Source organism: Poecilia latipinna, unplaced genomic scaffold (genome assembly GCF_001443285.1).
Source record: "Poecilia latipinna isolate Pla-1442-1.1 unplaced genomic scaffold, P_latipinna-1.0 Scaffold2063, whole genome shotgun sequence".
NCBI classification, from domain to species: domain Eukaryota; kingdom Metazoa; phylum Chordata; class Actinopteri; order Cyprinodontiformes; family Poeciliidae; genus Poecilia; species Poecilia latipinna.
In genome coordinates this window covers 74709-97356 of record NW_015114679.1, presented here as the reverse complement: position 1 = coordinate 97356, position 22648 = coordinate 74709, and the positions used below count along the sequence as shown (strand labels likewise).

The window sequence follows — 22648 nt, the reverse complement described above, 5'->3', positions numbered from 1 at the left end:
GTGCCTGAAATAAAAGCATAAACTATCCCTCCCATATTCAATTTAAAAGAAAGAGAAAGGGTGATTTTTAGTGCAAATGCAACAGGAGAATGGAGGATTTGTAAATTCCAATTATATTTCTCTTACTGTGAACTCAGCAAATTCAAATGTGCAAGCCGAGATGATTTCCCGAAGTACTGCCTCTGCTCATCTGCTGCGCATGATTGGATTAGACCGCAGATTATCATGTAGGCTGAGGGTAGCGGGCAAGCAGATAGGCATGCCTTCAGAAGTTATTAATTACAACTCTGAAATGTTTCACCCCCACTGAGTACTTTACATAGGACATGCCAGCAAATGCAGCAGAGCATAGCTGCTGTTGATGTGCATGCAGAAAACTTGTGTTTGTAAGATCTTCAAAGCGCACAAAGCAACACATATCAATCATCTCCACCTCTGTCTCCGTCACACATTGCTGACAGCTTTTTATGATTTTCAATTTAGTTTGTGTCTGCAACTCAGTGAGCAGAATTGCTCAGCAACCGTAAAGATGACATTCGAAAATTCACAGAAGAATAACCCTGAATGTGACATTTGGATCTTCCAATTTGGCTGTCATCGCTTTGTGGCGCACAAACATAAACTTGATTAAATGGGAGGATGAGCACAGGAGAGTGGCCTCAATGTGTAGTTTAGCATTAACCCTGCTTTAAATGTGAGTCATGGAAATAATAGTGATGACCCCTGCTCACACACACACACGCGCACACACACGATGTAGCAATGTCCGAATGAGGAAGGCTCTTTTCAACACAGTTGGCATCACTGCATGAGCAGAATGAAACATGTAGCTGCCCTGTAAGAAAGATTTTATTGAAAATAAATAGAAAACTTTTGCCTGAACAATGGGGAAATGTGGTTGAGAAATGAAAGGAAGTCTATTGAAGTTTAAATCTGGTTAAAATGGGATTAGGGACTGAATTATAGACCTAAATTCTTAGTTTCAATCATTTTGTTAGGTCCCTTTGCTGAATGATCAAAGTTTTTCCCACTGTGTAAGAAAAAAATGAGAAATTACCAGCATTAGGACGTCAAATGACCAGAAAGCGATCCAATAAAATATCTCAACTTTCGAGTTGAGATATTGAGAGTCGAGTTCATCTTGTTCATTAAGTGCCATCTTCTAGTGCTGTGGTTGAAACTGAGGGCCACTCTGCTTTGCTACAACTACTAATTGTATTTTAATTTTGTCCCCCAAAGGTCCAAGAGAGTTCTCCAAAACATTTCTTATTCAGAATAAATCAATATTATTAATATCTTATGTACACTGATTTACTTTTACCTAAACCCTAACAAATCTTTCCTCTATTTTTGACACGCTGCAGGCAATTAAACAGACAACTGTTAGCAAAACTTAAAACACCGTTTAAAAGAAGGTACAGTAAAATGGCTTCAGATTTTTATTTGAGCCTTAAGAGTTTGCTGAGTAAGCCTTTCACTGCATCCTCCCAAGGAAAACAATAAAGACGAGTTTCTTCAATATTTCATGCTGCTACATAATGTTTGGCTTTCTCCCCCCACACCTACCCTGACTCCCTGATCCACTAATAATACACACACTGATTCAGCAAACCCACTGAGTGTTATTATCGAGCCCTTCAGAGCCGTCACCCCGTGGAGAGGCACCGCTGTGCAGCAATAAATCTGGAATTCAATTAACCCAAGCACATCTTGACCTTTGATATTGTAAAACAACATAAGAGGGTAGTTATCATCGTGAGTTAACATTAAGGAAAAACAACATGTTGCTGAGAGTTTTGCGTTGAACTCCTTGTCAGTTGTGTGCCTCTTTTCGTTCAGTTTCTTTGAATCCGCCCATCTGTCTCTATTGATCAGTATTCCGTATCTCTTCCTGTCTCCGGGGAGATGTATTGACATTCAAAGCGGCAGTGTGTCGTATCAATAATTTACACAGTGATTGTGCCGTTCCATCAGCATGCAACAGAAGATCACGACAACGGATATGCAAAAAGCATCAATGTTATTGTGTCCATTTGATTTATCGCTGTGCTAAAAGAGGTGGTACAAATCCAATGGCTGCCTGTATTTACGCCATCTACCAAAGCAATATATAAAATGCTAATTTACAGACAGATGAATGATAAATGACTGGCATCAGCCTCATATCTGATGCAGGCGAAAGTTAATGATCTACTAAAGAAAACTACCTCTAAAAATGTTTCTAAAACATTTCAGGCCGAGGACCACTTATCCAATTTAGCAAACACTCATTGACCACCTAATTTGAAACTGCCCCACAATAACACAATATCTTAACATAAATAATATCAAATAAAAATAAAATCTTTACTTCAACTGCTGTTATCCTCTAATAATGTTTTAGGGCTGTTTGTAATTTAGAAGCATATTAAAGGAAGAATAGACTTGAGTTGCTTTGGCAAAAAATATTTTGTATCGTAATAGTGTTCAAAAACAAAAGTTATGCAACTCACTGACAAACTTTGCACCGTTTTTCTTTTCAGTGACAGTCTTAATCCATTTAGCCATTATTATTTTTAAGCACAATCCTTTGGTAAGCTAACAATAGCGTGGGACTTTGATATTCAGGTCATGGCAAATAAACGATAGGTTAGCTACATGCAGTGCCTTGCCGGCCACTAGGGGGCGCCCGCGGACCACCACTGGTCTGGGGACCACAGTTAAGAGACTGGTTCAGAAGCTAGGTTCCAGATTAAACACAGTTCTTTTGATGACTATGAAAGCATGATATTAGGTAAACTGTAATATTTTATGTGATACTCCATAAAATTTGTGCACACTTGTTTCCCGTAATTTAATAAATTTTGTTTCTTGTAATTCCCTAGGTAACGGAGAAGCAATCACGAGCTGGGACAGAGTCCTACAGTAAATCCGTACCCACACGCACACCCGACATAACTTACTCTTTGGTTTCAGCACAGATTGGCGCGGTTCGTCGTGAAAATACACGCGGCGTTCCTGCCTCAGTTGTCATGTCCATCCTACCTTGTAATTTTCAGTCTCAAACATTTTCCCGGTTCAGATATTCAAACAAAGCTATTTCCGGATTAATGCGCGCCAAACGGGAGTCACGTGATGACGTAATGACATCATCAGAACGTTGTATTAATCGAGTGTTTTCTAGTAAATTGAATATATTGTAATTTTGGTTTGAGGTTTATTTCTTGCATACTTTTTATGGGTTTACTTGAGTTAGAAGCAATTTTTGTTTTTGTTTTGCTTTCTTGTGGGCGGAGCCTGTGATTATAAACAAGGGCTTTGCATGCCTTTTTTTTTGGAGCAGTCTTTTTCTTGTCAGAAACTTTTCCTTCCTTGTCATGCTAGCTTGAGGAGCAAAGCAGTTTGATGAATTTGACAGTTCATTAATTTTTTAAAAATATATTCTATGACAATAATTGAAAAAGTATGTTTTAGAGGTTGCTTTTTTTTCGTCAGAGCAAATATGTTTGAAGCTTTTTTTTATGTTGTTTGGATGCTGTGCTTCTGTAATGGATTCTGGCGGAATGTTTTAGCATCATTTGGGACACATTAGCACACCCACAGGAAAGCTACTCACATTGACTGAGCTTTCTAAAGCCCAAATACAGCCCTAAATCTATATGCAGAGAACCAATAAACATTAAAAAGTTTCGTATTCACAAAGGTTTTTGAAAAATGAAGGAATGCAATGTTCTGTTTCACCAGGACATGTCTGCAAGAACACTTCCCATTTTTCTGCGCTGTTTTTTTTTTTTTTTTTTTACTTTAACAGAAGATAAAATTGTAAAGTTAAAGGACCAGGGATTATGCTATGTTAAAAACAGAGTTCTGTTTGTCATTTTACAGAAAAGACACGTCTCTATGAAATGGATATTCAACTATCCACCAGTCAATCACAGATCAACACGGAGGTACACAATCCCCAAAAGCCTAACAGGCTTGTGTTATGCTGGAGTGAGCTTGCATACCTGGAGAGTACTCACTCATGCATTGAAACATGCAAATACTATGCAGAAAGGCCCCATCTGGGATTCGGGCTCAGCACTTATTGGGCTTCAGAGCTAGTGATTGCTCTACCATGAAGCCCTGCAACTCTAACTTTCTCCTAAAACATGACATTTTAGGTCGGAATAGATTATTGTTGGTACTAGACTATAGTCCTGAGGGGCTGGTGCAAAGGTTAAAAGTAAAAATGTAGTATTCGCAAACTCATAAGCAAGTGAGATTTCTTTCTTCTGATACTTCAGGTTTCCAACAATTTAGCAGTTAAGTTTATTAACATTTGCATCCATCCATTTCTCATTTGTATTATCTTCCTCTTTTCATTTTTAGAGTTGCTGGCTCATATTGAATCAAAGAAGAGCCAGGTAAATGTGAGCAAATCATCACTCCTATACTGACAATTTACAGTCTTCAGTTGACCCAACCTGCATGATTTTGGAAAAAATCCAGAACCAGAAGTTACATGCTCAAGAAAAACCAAATGCATAAATGTTTCAGCTTGATGCATTTGCAATAAATTTTAAAGGGCTTTAAACAAAACTGTATACCAGGACAAAAATATCTTTTGCGGTAGAAATAAACTTCAATACTGGTATTACTTAAATTATTAAGTCAAAAGAAATTTACTTTCAGATTATTTTAAGAATTAAAGGCCTAATGTCTGAGAAAAAGAATAGGGAAAGCTGGTCGATAGTTTTATCTTCAGTAGACTTGATTACTGTAATCAATAGTGTATTTAATCCTCTGCCTAAAAATCAATCAAAACACAGTCATAAAGACAGAAAAGTAGATTATATCTGCCTGGTCCTGTGGTAGCTGATTTCCTGTCTATCAGGGTAACTTTTAAAATCTGCTGTTTGTTTACAATTCTGGAAACAATTCAGACTTTTAAAAGTCTGACGACAGCTCAGAATTTCCAGAGTTCAAACAATCTACAGTAATAGCAATTCCAAGAAGACATAAAACTAAATCCTTCGTTAGACTGTTTCACCTGGACAGTGCCTTCTTTGTTTTTACATTGTGTTGAGAGTCTTGTCTCCTTTAAACAGCAGCTGTACACATTCTTATTCAGATCTTTTTGAACATCGTGTCTGTTTTAATTTTTGTTGTTTTTTTTTTTTACTCATGGTTTTATTTTCAGACTGTTTTTGTGAAGCACTTTATGAGTCAAAGTTTTAGTTGAAAGTAGATATTTACAGACACTGCATAAAAAGACACATATCCTTTGCGGGGTTTTTTACTGCCTTTTAAGTTTAGCTTTATGGATTAGAAAATATTTCAGTTTGCTAATTGCTGGAATAATGAGAGCAAAGATTTTGGGGGAAGAATTTTAAATTGCATTCCTCAAACACAGAAGCTTACATACTACTATGCCTTTAACACAATTTGGAAAAACTCAGATGATGATGATGATGTCAGAGCTTTGTTTGTTGTGGCTTAGTGTACAACATTTGAGTTGACCTAAGATAAATAGAGGCGCATCTGTGGACATATTTTAAAATACCTGCTTCGGAAAGATCATAAAGAATCAGTGAAGATGTCAGGAAGTGAACTGTGAACCTCCACAAATCTGGTTCATTGTTAAATATTATTTCCAGATACGTGAAGATGCCACATTCATCTGTTCAAGCTATTATAAGCAAATATAAGCAACTCAGGAATGTCCAGCCTTCATAATGCTCAAGAAGAAGATGGGTCCTGTGTCCAAGAGGTAAACATGTTTTGATGTGAAATGTGCATATCAACCCCTCTACAAAAGCTGATAAGATTCATTATCCACTTGTGTACAGACATGGGGCAAAATGCTACTAAGCAAAGAAGGAGACGTTAGCCCACTGGTCTGCAAACTGTGGCTTTGGGGCCACAAGTGACTCTTTGGACCATTGACAATGGATCTTCATAACTTCTGCTAAAAAGTCAAAAGAACCAGCTAATGTTTTAAATATCAAGTCAGATCAAATTTTATTTGTTTAGCACCTTTCAGCAACAAAGCATTTCACAGTGCTTTACATAATAAAACATAAAGTCATAGGACACACAGTCAACAACATTTTGCACAAATACAAATGCAGATTTTTAAGAGATTTTCTTTTTTCCTGCAGTATTTGCATTGAATTTATACCAAGAATGATACTAAAAGTGCCAGCAATACTTTTACATCTGGTTTTCTTGTCATTAGGTTGGAATCAATGTATTTTCTTTTAATTCAACATAATTTTTCATCCCACAGAAGAAAAAAAACAAACAAAATTTGCAAAATTTTATGATAAATCTTGATTTTAAAAATTAGAGAGAAAATGTAGTTTTTGTAGGGGACATAATTAATAGAAAGGCTGTTTCAGCAATACAGAAGTTGAATTATTTCCATCTCAATCTTATCTCCAACCCCAACAAACTTATTTTAAAAATTTAATCGTTTACTTTTTTACCTTTTTTAAATCCAGACATTTTAACATGGGGATTATACCCATTTTAGACTAACTGTATGTGTATATCAGACTCTTCTAGTGTAGAGCGCCATTGATGTGGACTGGAATTTTTAAATTACCATCAACTAACTGCACTACAATTGCTATTTAATGCATTCTGCATTACTTGAAGTAATGTATTTTTTTTTCTAGAAATATATTTGAAGGTGTTAACTGTATTTTAGTAAAATAGAAAATCAACACATAACATGAGTTTGACAGGATTGAGTGGCATTTTTTGCATCAAGATGAAATACATTTAAAACAGACTATTTCCTACACAAATATGCTCTACTCAACTTCCAGAGCACATAAAAACTGTATTTTAAATCCCAGTGTGCCGCCGAGGTTTATCGGCTGCATTTAAACCTGGGCTAAAATAAAGCAACATGTGCTTTGCTGTTTTTCAAGAAAAGAAAAAGACGGCAGATGTACGACAAGTTATAAAATGTTTCCATCTAGTGGTCGGACACGTTAAAAACATTTTCTGCTCGTTTTTAATAAGCCTCGTTTTCACCTCTCATTAGGATGCACGAACAGTAAAAAGTCATGCATAAGAATGGTCACATCTCAGGGTGACAGTCACCTGTTTTTCAAAGATTTCCCACTATTTGTGTCTGGAAAGTGTGGTAGAAATCTGCATCTATCGCCAGAGAGAAATCACTGAACTCCTTTCTGTGCTACATCTCTCAATCTGCACATAATTACACGCTGTAAAATATTCCACAGAATGCAGAGATATTTCCCAGAGGAAACATTACTCTATACCTTACTGAGCTACATTTGCAAATAAAACATGTTGATCACATAGCTTTAGAGGTTAATAAGTAGGGTTTTATTCTCTATTGTGAGACACCCTAGCTGTGTAAGCTTTGAAGACATTTATTTTCCCTGTGAGGAAAATAACCAAATGTCACAGACAAATTTAATCTCTGACTCTGAGTGAAGTGCTGTTAAATGCCAAAATGATTTCTTGGAAAACTCTCTAAGCACCTAATTTAGCAGAACTCTCACCCCGTCGCTCCTTGGGCAGTTCTCCCGCTTTCACCACCTGAGGGAAGCAGTAAGGACAAGGATCGGTTCAACGGCAGGTCACCTCCTAATTGCGCAGCAAAAGATGTTTCACTCTTTGTCCCCATCTAGGTGGAACAGGCATACAGAATAATGTGAGACAGTATTTACAGATGTCTCTTTCTTTGCTAAACATTTTAGATTATCATGAAAAGTAAATATGAGAAAATATAATTTTGAGAAAATATAATTGCTAAATATTTCATTTTTTAAGTGAAAAATGAAGATATCCCACCCCACCCTTGTGAAAAAAGTACTGCAAACCAATAAGGTTTTTGAAAGCTGAGTTTAATGTCGCGCCTGATTATTACCAGATCTGCAAAACCTAAAATAACCTTTCTGATATCATGAAGAAGACTTAAACATTTCCAAAGGTATCACACTATGTTGCTTATCACTTCAAATCTTTTTAGTCGTGTTTGCTTAGGCTGACCATTATGCATTTAGACGGCATGAACTGAAACAGAATGCTTATTGTTTCTTCCATGATGCAATTTTGAACAAAAACAATTTTTAAGTGTACAGGCGGTGAGAGGAGTGCAGCGTTGATGATGCCTGGGTTTAGGTGTATAGTTTTAATTACAACTCTGTGTAGAATGATGGAAGACTTGTGGGACTTTTCTCATTTCAAGCCCTCAGTTTGAAATATGAGCTTGTCTCACGGATGCAGCGAGTGTATTTGGAAACACAGCGCTATTCCAAAGACCGCTTAAACGGTGGTTTAAAGTCGAAATATAATTTACAGCAAAACTAATTAAACCACAATGTCATTTTTAGTTGAATTTCACCAAATTCCTAGAAGAATGAATCCAATAGGAAAGAGATTTATGAGTATTTGACTACAAGTCGGCTAAAGCTGTAATGAAAAGTCCACAGTCAATAGAAATCAGTAATGCATGTTAGAACTCCTTTGAATTCTCATTATTTCAAATCACCAGGGCACTGATAATCTGTTATACAGCAGAAGAGAAGGGGTGAACTGTTTTATTGAGACCTCAGACCTGGTTTGCACTTTTTGCCTCTTTGACAACTCTTGTGTTCTCAGTTTCACTTCGCCCTGGAGTCCATTCACTAGCTCTTCACTTGTCCTGTTTCCAACTATTACAGTCACTGTCATTGCTCACCTCATTGTCTCTGCTGTGCACATATCACATTGTACATTAAGCTCCCTGACAGAATGTCTTAGTGCATCAACTTTTGACTGTATTCCTCTACATCATGAACTCTCCTTGCCAAGGTCCTTCAGATTATGAGATTCTCATTTGAAGTGACTAAAGGTGTTGTAGTTCAGAAGAATAATAGCTTTTATCACTCTGAAAAATACAGAATCACCCGTTGCTGTACAATATATGTTTATTTGTTTTTATCTTTTATTACTATAAGGAAGTGGACTGCAGGTATTTGCAGGGTTTTGGGATCACAACTGCCCACAGTTCTAGAAATGCTTATAACTGCCTATATAGACGTTCAAACACCAAAATACCTTAATATGCATTAGGTTCTAAAATTCTAGTGTAGTGATGAAGTTGTTTAGGAAAAGAGTCAGAAGAATTAGAAACTATATTTTATTTACAGCATCCAATAACATTTTTTGCATACCGACATCGTTAAAAGGTTTGACTGGAAATATTTCTGACTGTGCTTACAATTAAATCATTCAAACTGGGACTTTTACATGATGGGAGTGCTAACAAAAGGCAAATGGCAGTTGCAAAATCGAAAGAGCAAAGGGGCAGACAAAACATCACAGTGCATGTAATACAGACAGGCCTTTTTATGCAATGATCCAGGTTTGAGATGCGTTTGCACTCATTCTGAAAGTTTAGATTTATTTTTTCAAAAAATAAATAAATGCTCTAACCTTGTTTCTATTTACGCACTTTCATTTTAATAGCTGCCTTAAATTCTATTACATCGGGGGTCCCCAAACTACGGCCCGCGGGCCGGATCCGGCCCGCCACGTCATTTGGTCCGGCCCCCTGAACAATGCCGGATCCGGCCCGCCTGCTCATACCAGAGAGCATTCAGTGTTTTTTTTTCGTATATTGTATTTTCCGGTTTATATGTGGATTTTTCTTCAACCACCAGGGGGCTTTTGAGCAAATGTGAAACTTACTTTCCCTCAATGGAATATATACTCGTCAGTCACAGTCACCGTTTCACTCACGGTTTTTTCCATTTGCATTCTGGGTAAAAATCTATCTAAAAGCGCGAATGTGTCGTCGCCCGTCGCCCCCTCCACCCCCCCACCCCCGCTCGACAAGAATTTTCTAAGGTTTCTTTCTGCAAAAACTAAGACCGGCCCCCGACCAGAGAAAGGAACAGCTATGTGGCCCTCGCAGGAAAAAGTTTGGGGACCCCTGTATTACATGGTGGGAAGCCAAAAACATCAAGTAAAATCTAAATGTAAAGACGAACCATAAAGTATGGTTTTCAGTTACGCTAAATATCAGAAGCAGAAAATGTAAAAAATAAATAAATAAATACAATTAGATTTACAAACCGGTATTTTTAGCATGAAGTAGGTAATTCTGGTTCATAAATAATATGATTTTAACGACTAAAGTGTTATAATACTGCTTTGCTTCAGTTTAATCTTAACATTTACAACCGTACCTGAAGGCACCACTTTCTCCAGCACGGCTGTCATGGCGCTGACGAGGCCGAGCACTTCTGCGGCGTCAAACTTTAATTTAGGCTCGATTTGGAATATCAGCTCTTATATTTGCTCTCTAAAATCTTCATTCCCCGACGAGTGCGCACTTTGGTGAGTTACCCAACAACATGACTGCCCCGTTTTGTTATTCGGCGGACTGTCTGATTTTAGCTTGAACGTTGAGTCTTACCTAAAGGTCCGCGTAATTTAGCTAAAATACTTTTCTGCTGCCTGTTGGTGTTGAACTGGTGAAGTGCGGGATTTTACTTGGTTGATAAACAGCTTTACATGTATGCGTATTAATAATAACACAACTCTGATAAAATAAGAATCAACAGATTAAAGTAGAGTGCCACACGTTTAGCTTTCGTGTAACTTATTTTGTTTGTTAGCTTTTCTTGACACATCTGCAGAGAGTTCCTAACTCGGAGCTGTACACGGTGCAGTTTAATCAGATCACATTTAAATATTGTCCCAGACTGCACATGGCTTATTGCTCTGTCCATTGCTCACACCAATGCATGCTGAATATTAGACTTATTTGGTTCCTTCTGATTCCTCCTCTTATTATTGGTGCAAACTGATATTTTTCAGTATTCTTTCAGTGCCGGTGGTTGGTAAAAATAATCTTAACCGAAAAATTCACAAACGGAAATCAAACATTGTCACAACTCACATCTTCCAAGTAAGAGTTATTGTGGAAGGTGATTCTGTGGGCAGTAAGAATCTCCAGTAGCAGTCAGTCTTGCAACAAATCTGCAGAGGCCTCTGACTACAGACACTGTTTCTCCATGAAAGTTTCATGACTGACATATCATGCTAACAGCTCAATACCCGGGCAGTGGAGATGATATTCCTCGGAAACATGTTTTAGATAACACCGTCAGCTAATCCATCTCATTTGCTTTTGCCACTCCTAATTCGGGTTATTATTGTGACTTGATATATTGTGCAACTCTATTTAAGTGGATCCCACTGAAAGATTTGTAGCGTTTCTGCAGCTATATAATGAAGCATCGGGCAATGCGATTTGATATGTCAATAGAAATGTTGATTTTTCTGGTTATAAGTAGCATACTTTTAATGCATCCTTGTAGCTTTTGTCTTTTTGTAACCATTAAGAAGATTCCATAAAACTCTTCAAAGCAATTGAAAAGTCCCAGAATTAAATAACTAGAAAAAACATATTATCAAGGGATCCATTACATGACTGCGTAACATAAATTGGTTCAAATAAAACCACTCCATTTAGATGGGTAATCATGACTGCGACAAAATATCAAGAACACATCTGGCCTGCTGTCATCTTATCTTACTGTTACATCTGTTAGGTTTGTGTTGGCCTTCCACAGATGAGAGATGGGAATGAGTTGAGTGTGTTGGATTGCCTTTTTAAGGGCAGGAGAGGCTCAGCTGAGGAGGGCTGTATGTTCATGTGTCTCCACTTGGATGGTTACGTTGGGCTCAGCAGCTGTCTTCACTCTCACAATCCTGAATCAAGAAGCAGTGATGCAGAATGAGTTGATTGCTTTGGAGCTCCTTTTTTCCAGACAGGAGGGAGGTTGGGGGTAGAGTTGAAGTAGAATCTGAACACTTCCTAAGGAAGATGTTTGCACCATTTTCTTTTTAGGTCAGGAGTGTCCAAGTCCAAAATAAAAGAATTGGTGAAAACAATGTACTCTTTTAGTTCGAGTTCTAAATAGTAGTTATGAAAATTTCATGTTAATATTAGGGCTGGACCTGAATAGGAAACATGTTATAGTGACATCATTAATGAATATTCTGATGATTATACCAATTATCCTACATTGTCCTGATTCTTCTTCTTTTTTTTTTTTCTTTTTTTTTTTTACAATTGGTTCGTTGCAATTTCACAATTTTCTGTCAGCTTCAGCATCTCAGCCTCTAAAAATCGGCATATGGTGAGCGGCTTGTCCATCCTTCTGGGCAATTAAATTAGCTTGCAGAAATGTATCCAGCCAAATATTGCATCCATGTAATTTTATACAGTTGTGATATTGAACTGTATAAATGCCACCCAGCTAAGCAATGGGTGGCATTGCTTAGCTGGCAATGCCACCCACATTGCCAGCTAAGCAATGTGGGTGGCATCTACTAACTCACTTGCTCTTTGGTTTCCTAACAATAACCTGTTGTGTAACAGGTGCATCAATAGTTTCAGGTTTTGCTATTGTGCCTCTTCACTGCTTAAAAAATAAATAAAAATAAAATAACAATTTTGTGGAGTGAAGGGAGAAAATAAGTACATCACTTCAAGAGGAAACTGTGGATAAAAGAAGAATGGTCACATCACTTCTTTGTCAGTATTTCACATAATTAAAACAAAACTAACAAAATAGTTACCTACATTGGGGGAAAAAATTGTCTCTTCCAAATATTTCTGGACCAGACGGTAAAATATATTTGGTTGTGGTTGCAAAGTTATGCCAGCAGGGGGAAGACATGGTGCATAAACCTTCACATACACTGAGTCTGTTTTTGATTTACTGTGTACACATCCACACAGCAGCTTCCATCTAAACACTCCACACACCCTCCCACCTCTCAGATGAATCAGACTCCTGAAGGACACAAAGTTCTAGGAAGCATTGTGCTTCTTATTTAAATTTTCTAGAAAGGGTGATGTGGCAGGGATTGATGGGATTGTTTTGTGTCCAAGTTTCAGAGCTGATTTAGATGTGTTCTGTACTTAATGGTGTACAACATCAGACCCTGACAGAAGTAAAATAGTAATTTTACCACATTCAGATTGTAATTGGTGATGCTTTTAAGTTGTTCCTGGAGAAATTGTCAGTCAAGTTTATTTGTATGGCACATGTCAGCTACAAGGCAATTCAAAGTTCTTTACATTATAAAAATATAATTTACCAACTAATTGTGAAACAGCAAAAAATTACATTTTGTTAGATCATCAACCAAATATATATTGATCAATGTTCCAGTTATTATGAATCAAAGATAACTTTATAAACCGTTAACCTTGATTTAAAGGAATTCAGTGTTTTGGATGTTTTGCAGTTTTCTGGATGTTTGTTCCAGATCACTGGAGCATAAAAACTGACATGTTTACATGTTTGGTTCTGGTTCTGGGGATTCAAAATGGACCAGAACCAGAAAACCTGAGTGGTCTGGAAGGTTGATACAACAGCAGCAGATCTTTAATGTATTTTGGTGCTAAGCCATTCAGTGATTTATAAACTAGAATAAATGTTTTAAAGTCTATTCTCTGAGCTACAGGGAGCCAGTGTAAGGTCTTTGAAACTGGGGTGATGTTCTTTATCTTCCTAGTTTTTGGTAGAAGCCTTCATAACATTGTCCTCTGAGTAGATATTACCTTTTATCCTTTTGAAGAATATTAATATTTGGGTTTTTCCATTTATTTTGACCTCTTCTCTGGGTTATGGGGCTCTGTTTGCCCTCAGGAGAGAAGAATGATCCCTTGCACAGATCTTTGGACTGGTGCATTGTTGAACCCTGGTGTGGAATGTGTACTGTCTTTCAGCCAGAGGACAGTGGGCTTTACAACAACCTTCATACAAATCTCTGTAAGCAGACACTTGTGTATTTTAAGAAGTTATCTTCTCCTAAGATGACTCTCAGAGAAGGTTGTCATCAGTGGTTTTGTTGTCTAAGTGATTTGAAATGTGAATGTCAAAATAAAATGTGTTTCTCATAAGGCTGATAGATTGAATGTCATGGTTGTCAAATGAATTCTGGAGTGATACTGTTATTCCTAGAAGAACCTGGTTGTAGGTTTTGTTTTCATATAAAACCGAAGAAGGTGATCGTGTTGCCTTACTTGTAAGTTCAGAGCAGATGTATGTTTTGCCAAGAGATTGGTGGAAATTCAAACAGGAAGCAACCCTACAGGTGGTGAGGAGGCCAAGGCTCTGCTGGCAATTCCCATGAAGACTCCTTACTCACTCTGAGTGACCACAGAGACATACCGGAGGTTGTGGTGGGGGGTGTCTGACTGTTAGCGTCAGTTCCCTTGCCTGTTAGGTGTTCTCCCTAAAATCCAACCCCCACTCCCGTCTGGAAATGGATACTGTGGGCGTATTTATAGCTGCGGACCACAAGCGAGCTCTTTCTTAAACACGTCGAAGGAGCTGGTTGCATTCGTCAGAGTCGGACTGAGCTTCACTGTTGTGTTCTCTTGACTGTTTTACTTTTTCACTTGTGTAATCAGCCTGGAGGGGCTTATCAGGTAGGAGAACAAACTGAAAAAGCTTTTAACTATTGCTACTGCCTCTATGGCTTTCATACTTTATCTTTTTTTTGCCATTACATCAAGACAATTTAAAATTCTTTTCCAAAGTCATTTTTTTCTTTGTAAAAATCTTTTTTTTTCTCTTTGTAAAAATTCATACATTTCTTAATGAATAATTTTAAATGTAATATCATTTGATGAGAAATGTTTGACACAATCTATGAAGAAATACTACAATGACTGCAATAATGATCCTTCCGTTAATGTTAAAAGTGACTTTCATCACTTTTAATTTTTGGCTTTTATAATAATGAAGGGGTGCAGTGGTGGGCAAGGTTTCGCTAACCCTAAAATATTAATCATGAACATTACTTCTGCTAACTCTAAACACCAAAAGTAAATTGCTATTGCTAATGCTAAAGCACTAACTGGGATTTAAATATCTGTCCTTGAAAGATAAGATTGTATTTTAAAATGTAGCTTAAAAAAACATGCAGGTTGGAAAGTGCAAATAAACTTATTCTGTTTCACAGTAGAGTAGCTGAGTACTCTGATGGTAAGGTGTTAATTGTGTCTAGGATGTGAGGGGCCTATAGAAATGTTAGCTGCCGCTTTCCTGACCTCTAGACCTGTAATCATTCCTCACTAAAAATAAAACATCAAGCAAAATGCTTCATTAAAAGCACATTTAATACTTTTACTAGTGACAAGTGTATGTAAACCAAGTCTGTAAAAATAAAAGCCTTTCATCCACCACTCATCTTTGATTTGATCTGCAGTTTAAAACTTTTTGTTGTAATTTGAAAGCAACTGTTAAAATCCTTTTTGGTCTTGTAATTTTGTTTGGAATCTTGTTTTTATGGTTTAATTGTTAGATAAGGAAACATTCTGGAACTTCACTAATAATGAGGTAGGAATTTGTAGCAGGATTACTGATAAGCTCAGCTGATGCTTAACAAATATTTTTGATGTCTATTCCAGATGAAATCCTCATTCTGAACTCGACCACCAGTGAGACACAGTGAGAGGAAAGATGGAGAAACCAGTTCTCCAGACGCAGCCGTCCACCTTACCTTTTTTTGACTCTTCGCACGCCTTCAACCTCCTGAGAGGAATCCATGAGCTACGAGCTGAGCGGAAGTTTTTCGACGTGACTTTATGTGCCGAGGGGCGGGAGTTCCACTGCCACCGCACGGTGTTGGCTGCTGCCAGCACCTACTTCCGTGCCATGTTCACCGGAACGTTGAGGGAGAGCGTAATGGACAGAGTGGTTCTACACGAGGTGTCAGCCGAGCTTCTAGGCTTACTGGTGGACTTCTGCTACACGGGTCGGGTCACGGTCACTCAGGACAACGTGGACCTCCTGCTGAAGACGGCTGATTTGTTCCAGTTCCCCTCGGTCAAAGAGGCCTGCTGTGCGTTTCTGGAGCAGCGTCTGGATGTCTCCAACTGCTTAGAGATACAAGACTTTGCAGAGGCTTACGCTTGCAGGGAGTTGGCGACTAGTGCGCGCCGCTTCGTCCTCAAAAACATAATGGAGCTGGCGAAAGGGACAGACTTTGAGCGGTTGCCATGGAAGCGCCTACTAGAGTTCGTGTCCGACGACGAGCTTTGCGTGGATAAGGAGGAGACGGTCTACCAAATCGCAGTGCGGTGGGTAAAGGCTGATCTGCAGCGACGGCTGCACTACTGGCCTGAACTCCTCCAGCAGGTCCGCCTCCCGTTCGTCAGGCGGTTCTTCCTCCTGGCCCATGTGGAGAGTGACCCGCTTGTCTACCTGTCACCCACCTGCCTCCGCATGGTGAACGAAGCCCGCAGCTTCCAGTCCTGTGAATATGATCGTCACGACAGGCCGTGCCACCGCATGCGGCCTCGGCCCTCTACGGGATTGGCGGAAATCCTGGTGGTGGTCGGAGGCTGCGACCAGGACTGCGACGAACTGGTCACTGTGGACTGTTACAACCCTCAGACCGGACAGTGGCGCTACCTGGCCGAATTCCCCGACCACCTTGGAGGAGGTTACAGCATAGCAGCCCTTGGAAATGATATGTATGTCACAGGTAAGAAACCTAGCTCTGGTTGTGTTATGCTAAAGCCTAATTTTTTAAATCCTTGGGTAAATTAAGCAGATATTTCAGTTCTCAGTTGAATCCAATATCCCACATTTGATATTTGATAGATTCATGTATTTTGGTGTGGATTCACACCAGCCATGGTTACTGTGCTTCAGTCAAACTCAAGTTTGTTTCCAGAGATTGTTTGACGCAAAAACACAAATTCTGGTTTGCCTTAAAACCTAGGTCTCAGTTTGGTTGGAATGAACTTCAGTGTGGTTGGAATACAAATGTAAATGCAGAGCGGACCAGAGACTGCTCCAAAAACAGGAAGCGGAATAGTGCAGGGCATTCTGGGCAAAAACAACCAAAAGCATTAATGGGAGAAATAGATCGTGATCTTTTACCAAAGACAAAAGAGAATCCTACAACCACTAAAATCTGACTCCTCTCCATTTTTGTTTATATTTGGTGAAGAAGGAAGTTGCGTTCATTGTCTTCCTTAGAGGTTTTTGTGTCTTTTCTTTTAGTGATTTCTGGTGCAGTGCCACCACAAGAGAAGAGGGGGAACAAGTTTTTCAAAAGTTTTGCTTCTTTGTGTGAAAGCAAATTGCTCCAACTGAAATTGCAATTTTGGTCCCCAACTGAACCAGACTATCAGGTGGTTTCTATTTCTGCTCCTTCATTTTTTCAAAAGGCCTCTAGAGAAAGAATATAAACAATCTACATCCTCTTTTAATATTCTCTGTGCCTGAGGAGGGCAAATGAGGCAATGCAGATGCTACCAGGACAGTTGTGCTATCCTTGTCATCGTTGTTATTAGCACTGGAATGGTGTTCTCTATGTCTCATGTCTGATACGACAGAGAAGTTAACTGTGGATGTTCGAGATGTGGTGTCAGATATTCTACTCTGATCTCCTGGCTCCTGAAGAGGACTTATGATGGTGCACTGATTTAGCAGCATTAGCTAATGACACCATTTATAGAAATAACAGCAACACATGATTGCACAACATTGACATGCCCAGTTGTGTTACATTTGGTTCTCTCTTATTGATGTACAGTGGTGCTCAAAATTTAACACTCTTCTGTTTTTGTGAGCTAAAACAATTACAAATTATTTCCCAGATTTAATTTAATGTGGATTTTGTAGAATCAGAGTGAAAAGCAAACCAATTTTTTAAATAAAAATTTATTTTCTTCAGGCTCTTTTTATTCAGTTTCAGATCTTCTTGGGTATACACCTACCATCTGCTGCAGGGAACCAGAAATAATAAGATTTAGCTGACTGAATATGATTATTCTGATTGCAGTTATTTGCCATTACCAAGTACTGATATTACTATTTAAAGCCATTACATTTCCAAATTATTTGACTGATTTTCAGTCACATTCTACTTTTCCAACACATTTTTTGTCTGTTTTATAGACACAGATTTACACTTACTGAATCTATTCAACCTCGCCACATCAGTCACTTAAATACAGCACATAAATGTAACTAACGCCTCTGTCATCTGAACTGGTTAAAATGGCTTTTTCAGAATAAAACTGAGATTTTTGAAGGTGGCAATAATAAATAGCTGCTACTGAACTGGTTGAAAATGTTTTTAATGTTGAGAACAGTATGGAAAAAAGATTAAAGATACATCTATGGAAGGACTTAATGTATAGTACACAACCTGCAGTTACTGTGGCATATTAAGGAAAGGTGGATTTTCTTCTGAATGTGAAGAAAATCCACCTTATTATTCTGGCATTAAGGAGGTAAGAATAATTTTAGTAAATCCTAACGGAAAAGAAGACGCTGTGAAAAAAAGTCTTTTAGTAGCAAAAATGATTTGAACTGTACAGAGGCGGACCAGACAAGTGATTTACAAACTAACTAATTTAAAATCTGCATCTGTATATTATTATGTCTTCACTTAGGCCATCTATAATTAAAAGCACATTTTGAAAGAAAGTTGGGAGAATTTATTGCCTTTGTAGAGAAACACAATAAAGTCCATCTGTAGAACAGTTTTAGTAGCAGCTGGCTATTGTGGCTTTGCTGCATTAAGTTAGTGGAGTCTATGTTTAGACTTGTGAAATGTGGGAGAGTGGGATGTTGAACAGATGTCTGCCGTCTCATTTGTTCATGGAGAGATTATGAATTTACATTTGGTTCGTTTTAGTTTGTTCTTTGCAATGTCTCTAAGTTTATGGTATTACGCTTGTTGAAGACCACATACATGTAGACAGTTGTCTGCAAACTGAAGGTTCTTAATGTCTGGATGTTATTTATTCTCTGAGTTCCCAACACTATTAATATAATTTTTATTGCACTATTTATTTAAATAAATCATTATTAAGCTCATATTCTTGTAGAGTTTATTTGCATAGCACAATTTAGTTTAAACGTAATTTACACTAAGCCTGCATTAAGCAATTAGTTGCATGATCAATTAAAATAAGGTCAATAATTTCCATTCTGATGATTAATATATTTGAAGAGCAATTTTGTTTTCATTCAGATACATCATAATCCATTATATTTATGGTTTATTGTTTTTGGTAATTGTGTTTTACTTTGGATATTTGGTCTGTTAAATATGTCGATCGATGTTCCGTTTACTTACAAGTTGCTTTTTAGCCTTGATTTAAAGGAAGTCGGTGTTTCAGCATTTTTGCAGTTTTCTGGAAGTTTGTCCCAGATTTGTGGTGCATGGAAGCTGAAAGCTGCTTCTCCGTGTTTCTCCAGGAGGTTCTGACGGCTCCCGCCTGTACGACGGCGTGTGGCGCTACAAGTCCAGTGTGAACGAGTGGACGGAGGTGTCGCCCATGCTGAAGGCCCGCGAGTACCACAGCTCGTGCGTGCTGAAAGGCCAGCTGTACGTGGTTGCGTCGGACAGCACCGAGCGCTACGACCAGGCTCTGGACTGCTGGGAGGCCTTGCCAGGCATGCTGCACCCCATGGACAACTGCTCCACGACAGCGTGCAACGGCCGCCTGTACGCTATAGGCTCTCTGACCGGCGAGGACACCATGGCCGTCCAGAGCTACGACGCCGAAACCAACCGCTGGACCATGGTCAACTGTGGACAGCTGCCTCCCTGGTCCTTCACTCCCAAAACTGTGACCCTCAATGGCCTCATTTACTTTGTTAGGTGAGGGATCTCTTACTGTATATTTTGTTACTATGGTAACAATTTAGACAGGCTAGCCTTTAGTTGAATTATTTTACTCACAAATGGCTTTTGTTTTGTTTTTTTTAAAAGTGTAAATAAACAGCTCTATGTATTTTTAAAGATTATTATAAAATGGCAACTTGCTCTTCTGTAACTTTAACTAATTTGCTTTTTGAACATCTCATCACTAGTATGAATAAAATCGTTAATCGTGATGAATCGATTATTGAAGTAATTGTCAACTAATTTAGTCGTCGATTAATCATTAACCATAGTATTTAGACTAAAACATGTCATTTACTGAAAGAACAATGCAGTCAGAGCAATTAAGTCAAAACTGTACAACAAATGTTTTTAGCATTTAAAACACAAAAAAAACTTTACCTGTAAATCTGTTGACAAGTGGCAGTTTTAGCAACACCTGTTTCAAATTCTGTAAAAAATATCCTTCAACCTTTTGCTTTTTTAATTCCATAATTGTCAACAGATCATCCTTACATTGTATTGATGTTAACACAGTATGCTAGTGCATTTTAAGGCAACAGAATGTTTATTGTTTTAAAAATGAAGAAAACTACCTTAATGTACTAATTTGTTAGTTAGACCATACTAATGATTGAGTTATTGTCAAAGTTTAAAGAATGTGACATTCTAACAGAAAAAGACCTCAAAATTCCCTCTTAATATTTCCACGCAATTTGGGTGGTGACGTGTTTTCGTTCAGAATGGCTGAATATTAATAACTAGAAGGATTTAATAGTCATCAGAGCTTCTGATATAGATGACGCAGCGGGTATTTGGCCAGTAACAGCCTGTGTCTATTTGCAGGGATGACTCGGCGGAGGTTGATGTTTACAGTCCACAAAAGAACGAGTGGGACAAAATTAGCCCCATGAACCAGGTTTGTATTTCACATCAGATGCTTGTGTGCTGCCCTGCTTTAATAATAGTCTTCTGTGACCTCCAGTGTTGTACAGTGAACAGGTTGGACACATAGAACAGGACAAGATCAATAAAAACAAGCAGGAATTGATGCTCCCAGTGCTGCAGTTTGTCTCCAATGGATTTATTGTCCAAACACAGCAGAAGTTGTAGAAATACTGAAGAAAAGGAAACTTTCCAACACATCTGTACACAAAAATAAAGATGCCTGAATTTTTCAGGTCCACGTCGGAGGCAGCGTGGCAGTCCTGGGCGGTAAGCTGTTCGTATCCGGCGGTTACGACAACACGTTCGAGCTGTCGGACGTCGTGGAGGCGTACGACCCGACGAACCGCTCCTGGACGGCGGCCGGACGGCTCCCCCAGCGGACCTTCTGGCACGGCAGCGTCAGCATCTTCCGCCAGTTCATGCCGCTGGTGGCCAGCTCGTTTGAACCCACCGACACACCCGAGTCCAACGCCATACACCTCCACCGGCACCAGCGCCACCAAGCGCTCCACAACCTCAACAACAATCTGAACCAGAACCAGGATGTAAACCCAGCGCATTGACGCGGGTCATACATGCTCGCCGTGTTCTCTCTTTGCAAAAATACTAAATCTTACCAAGTATGTTGAGTTTAGTTTCTAGTGCAAATATAATAAAACAAAACTAACTTACAAGTAATCTTTCAGCAAGATATGACTTTTAAGTTAATAATTTCTTAATATTGATGAGAGAAATAATCTGCTGGTGGAACTAGTATGTTTTCATCCATATTAAAGAATTGCTGACTTGGCTCTTATTCAAATTAAAATATACTTTAATAATCCCAAAGGGAAATAAATGTTGTAACTCGTATGAATTCAAAATTCTTTATATCTTGCTGAAAAGTTACTTCCAAGTTAGTTTAGTCTAATTTTAAGTATACTAAGGTATTTGCACTGAAAACGAAACTAAAAAGATGTTTCGTAAGATTTTGCTTTTGCGGTGTTCTGTTTACCTCATTGCTGCAAGGATTGGTGGGAAATCTCGATTGGGAATGATGTAATTGTTTGGTGTTGATGAGATATGATATGCTGCTGCTCAATATCTATGTTATGGGTTATAGATTTATTTGCTTTAAAGTAGATTTTGAACCCTGCTACATCTTGGCTCTGAGAGAATGAAGGGATATGAACTGCAACAGCAGAAGGATGGCGGTGAAAACAGTTAAAAGCACTTTAACTTTTAACAATCATATTATATTCACAATAAGCTCCAAATAATTTTGAATATTTTTGTTGTGAAAGTGCTGAAATAATCTGTCATTTAGACCATGGTGTGTATACCATCACACTCTGAGGTACCTGGATTTTTCTTTCCTTTGTTGTTGACTCTAATGCATGAGAGAAGACTGCATATAGTTTAAACACATTATAATCCATATTATTTCCCTTTCTTGGTTTTTTTTTATTTACATATGGTCATAACAGTGTGCATCTGCTAGGGAAATAGATTGAGATTTACAGCTTTAGTGTCATTTGATGTACAGAAAAGGTTTGAAATGATTGGACAACATCCAACCTAGATTTAGTTTTACGTATTGTTCAAAACTACTTCATTTCTGTTTATGCATATGGGGTTTCTGGAGATTTTCAGCCCTCTTGTGGACTTTCCTGGTCACTACATGGGGTTACAGACAGAATTAGTTTGTGCTATCTAATATTTTTTACTCTTTTCTGTATATTGATAGATAATTTTGAGTTTTAGATAACAAGATAGCTGTTTGTATGCCTTGATGAAAGGGTGAAACACTAGTAAACATTCACAGATTGGACTTTTTATTTTTTTTTTATTTTTTTTATTTTTTTACTTTGACGTGCAGGTACGTTTTCTCTGCAGTTGCCAAGCATTCAAGATCACAGCTGCATAGAGTCACATGAAAGCAATGCCCTATGTGATATTTAGTGGGGTTTTTTAACTGATGCTGATGTCTTCGGTGTGAAGCAGAAGTTTGGGCAAATGAGATTATAGCAACAAGACATAGAAGTGAGGAAAAGGTTTGCAAGTTTCCTGT

The 22648-nt window shown here is 38.2% G+C and overlaps 1 protein-coding gene across 2 annotated transcripts; it reads left to right on the top strand.

Moving 5' to 3' along the window:
- Positions 1–10172: 10172 nt before the first annotated feature.
- On the top strand, positions 10173–22406 carry LOC106936022 (kelch-like protein 21). 2 transcript variants are annotated; one of them, XM_015016796.1, is made up of 5 exons: positions 10173–10326; positions 15428–16506; positions 19242–19647; positions 20497–20569; positions 20832–22406. In XM_015016796.1, the coding sequence occupies exons 2-5, from the start codon at positions 15480–15482 to the stop codon at positions 21159–21161; spliced, it is 1836 nt and encodes a 611-aa protein (XP_014872282.1). In that variant the 5' UTR covers positions 10173–10326; positions 15428–15479; the 3' UTR covers positions 21162–22406. The 2 variants fall into 2 exon arrangements, with proteins under 2 accessions (XP_014872282.1, XP_014872283.1); XM_015016797.1 differs by lacking the exon at positions 10173–10326 and adding an exon at positions 14086–14443.
- Positions 22407–22648: the final 242 nt, after the last annotated feature.

Coding starts and splice junctions, on each gene's coding strand:
- LOC106936022 (XM_015016796.1), top strand. CDS start 15,480: ATGGAGAAACCAGTTCTCCAGACGCAGCCGTCCACCTTACCTTTTTTT. Junction 19,648..20,496: donor GGCCTCATTTACTTTGTTAG/GTGAGGGATCTC, acceptor GTCTATTTGCAG/GGATGACTCGGCGGAGGTTG. Junction 20,570..20,831: donor AAATTAGCCCCATGAACCAG/GTTTGTATTTCA, acceptor TGAATTTTTCAG/GTCCACGTCGGAGGCAGCGT.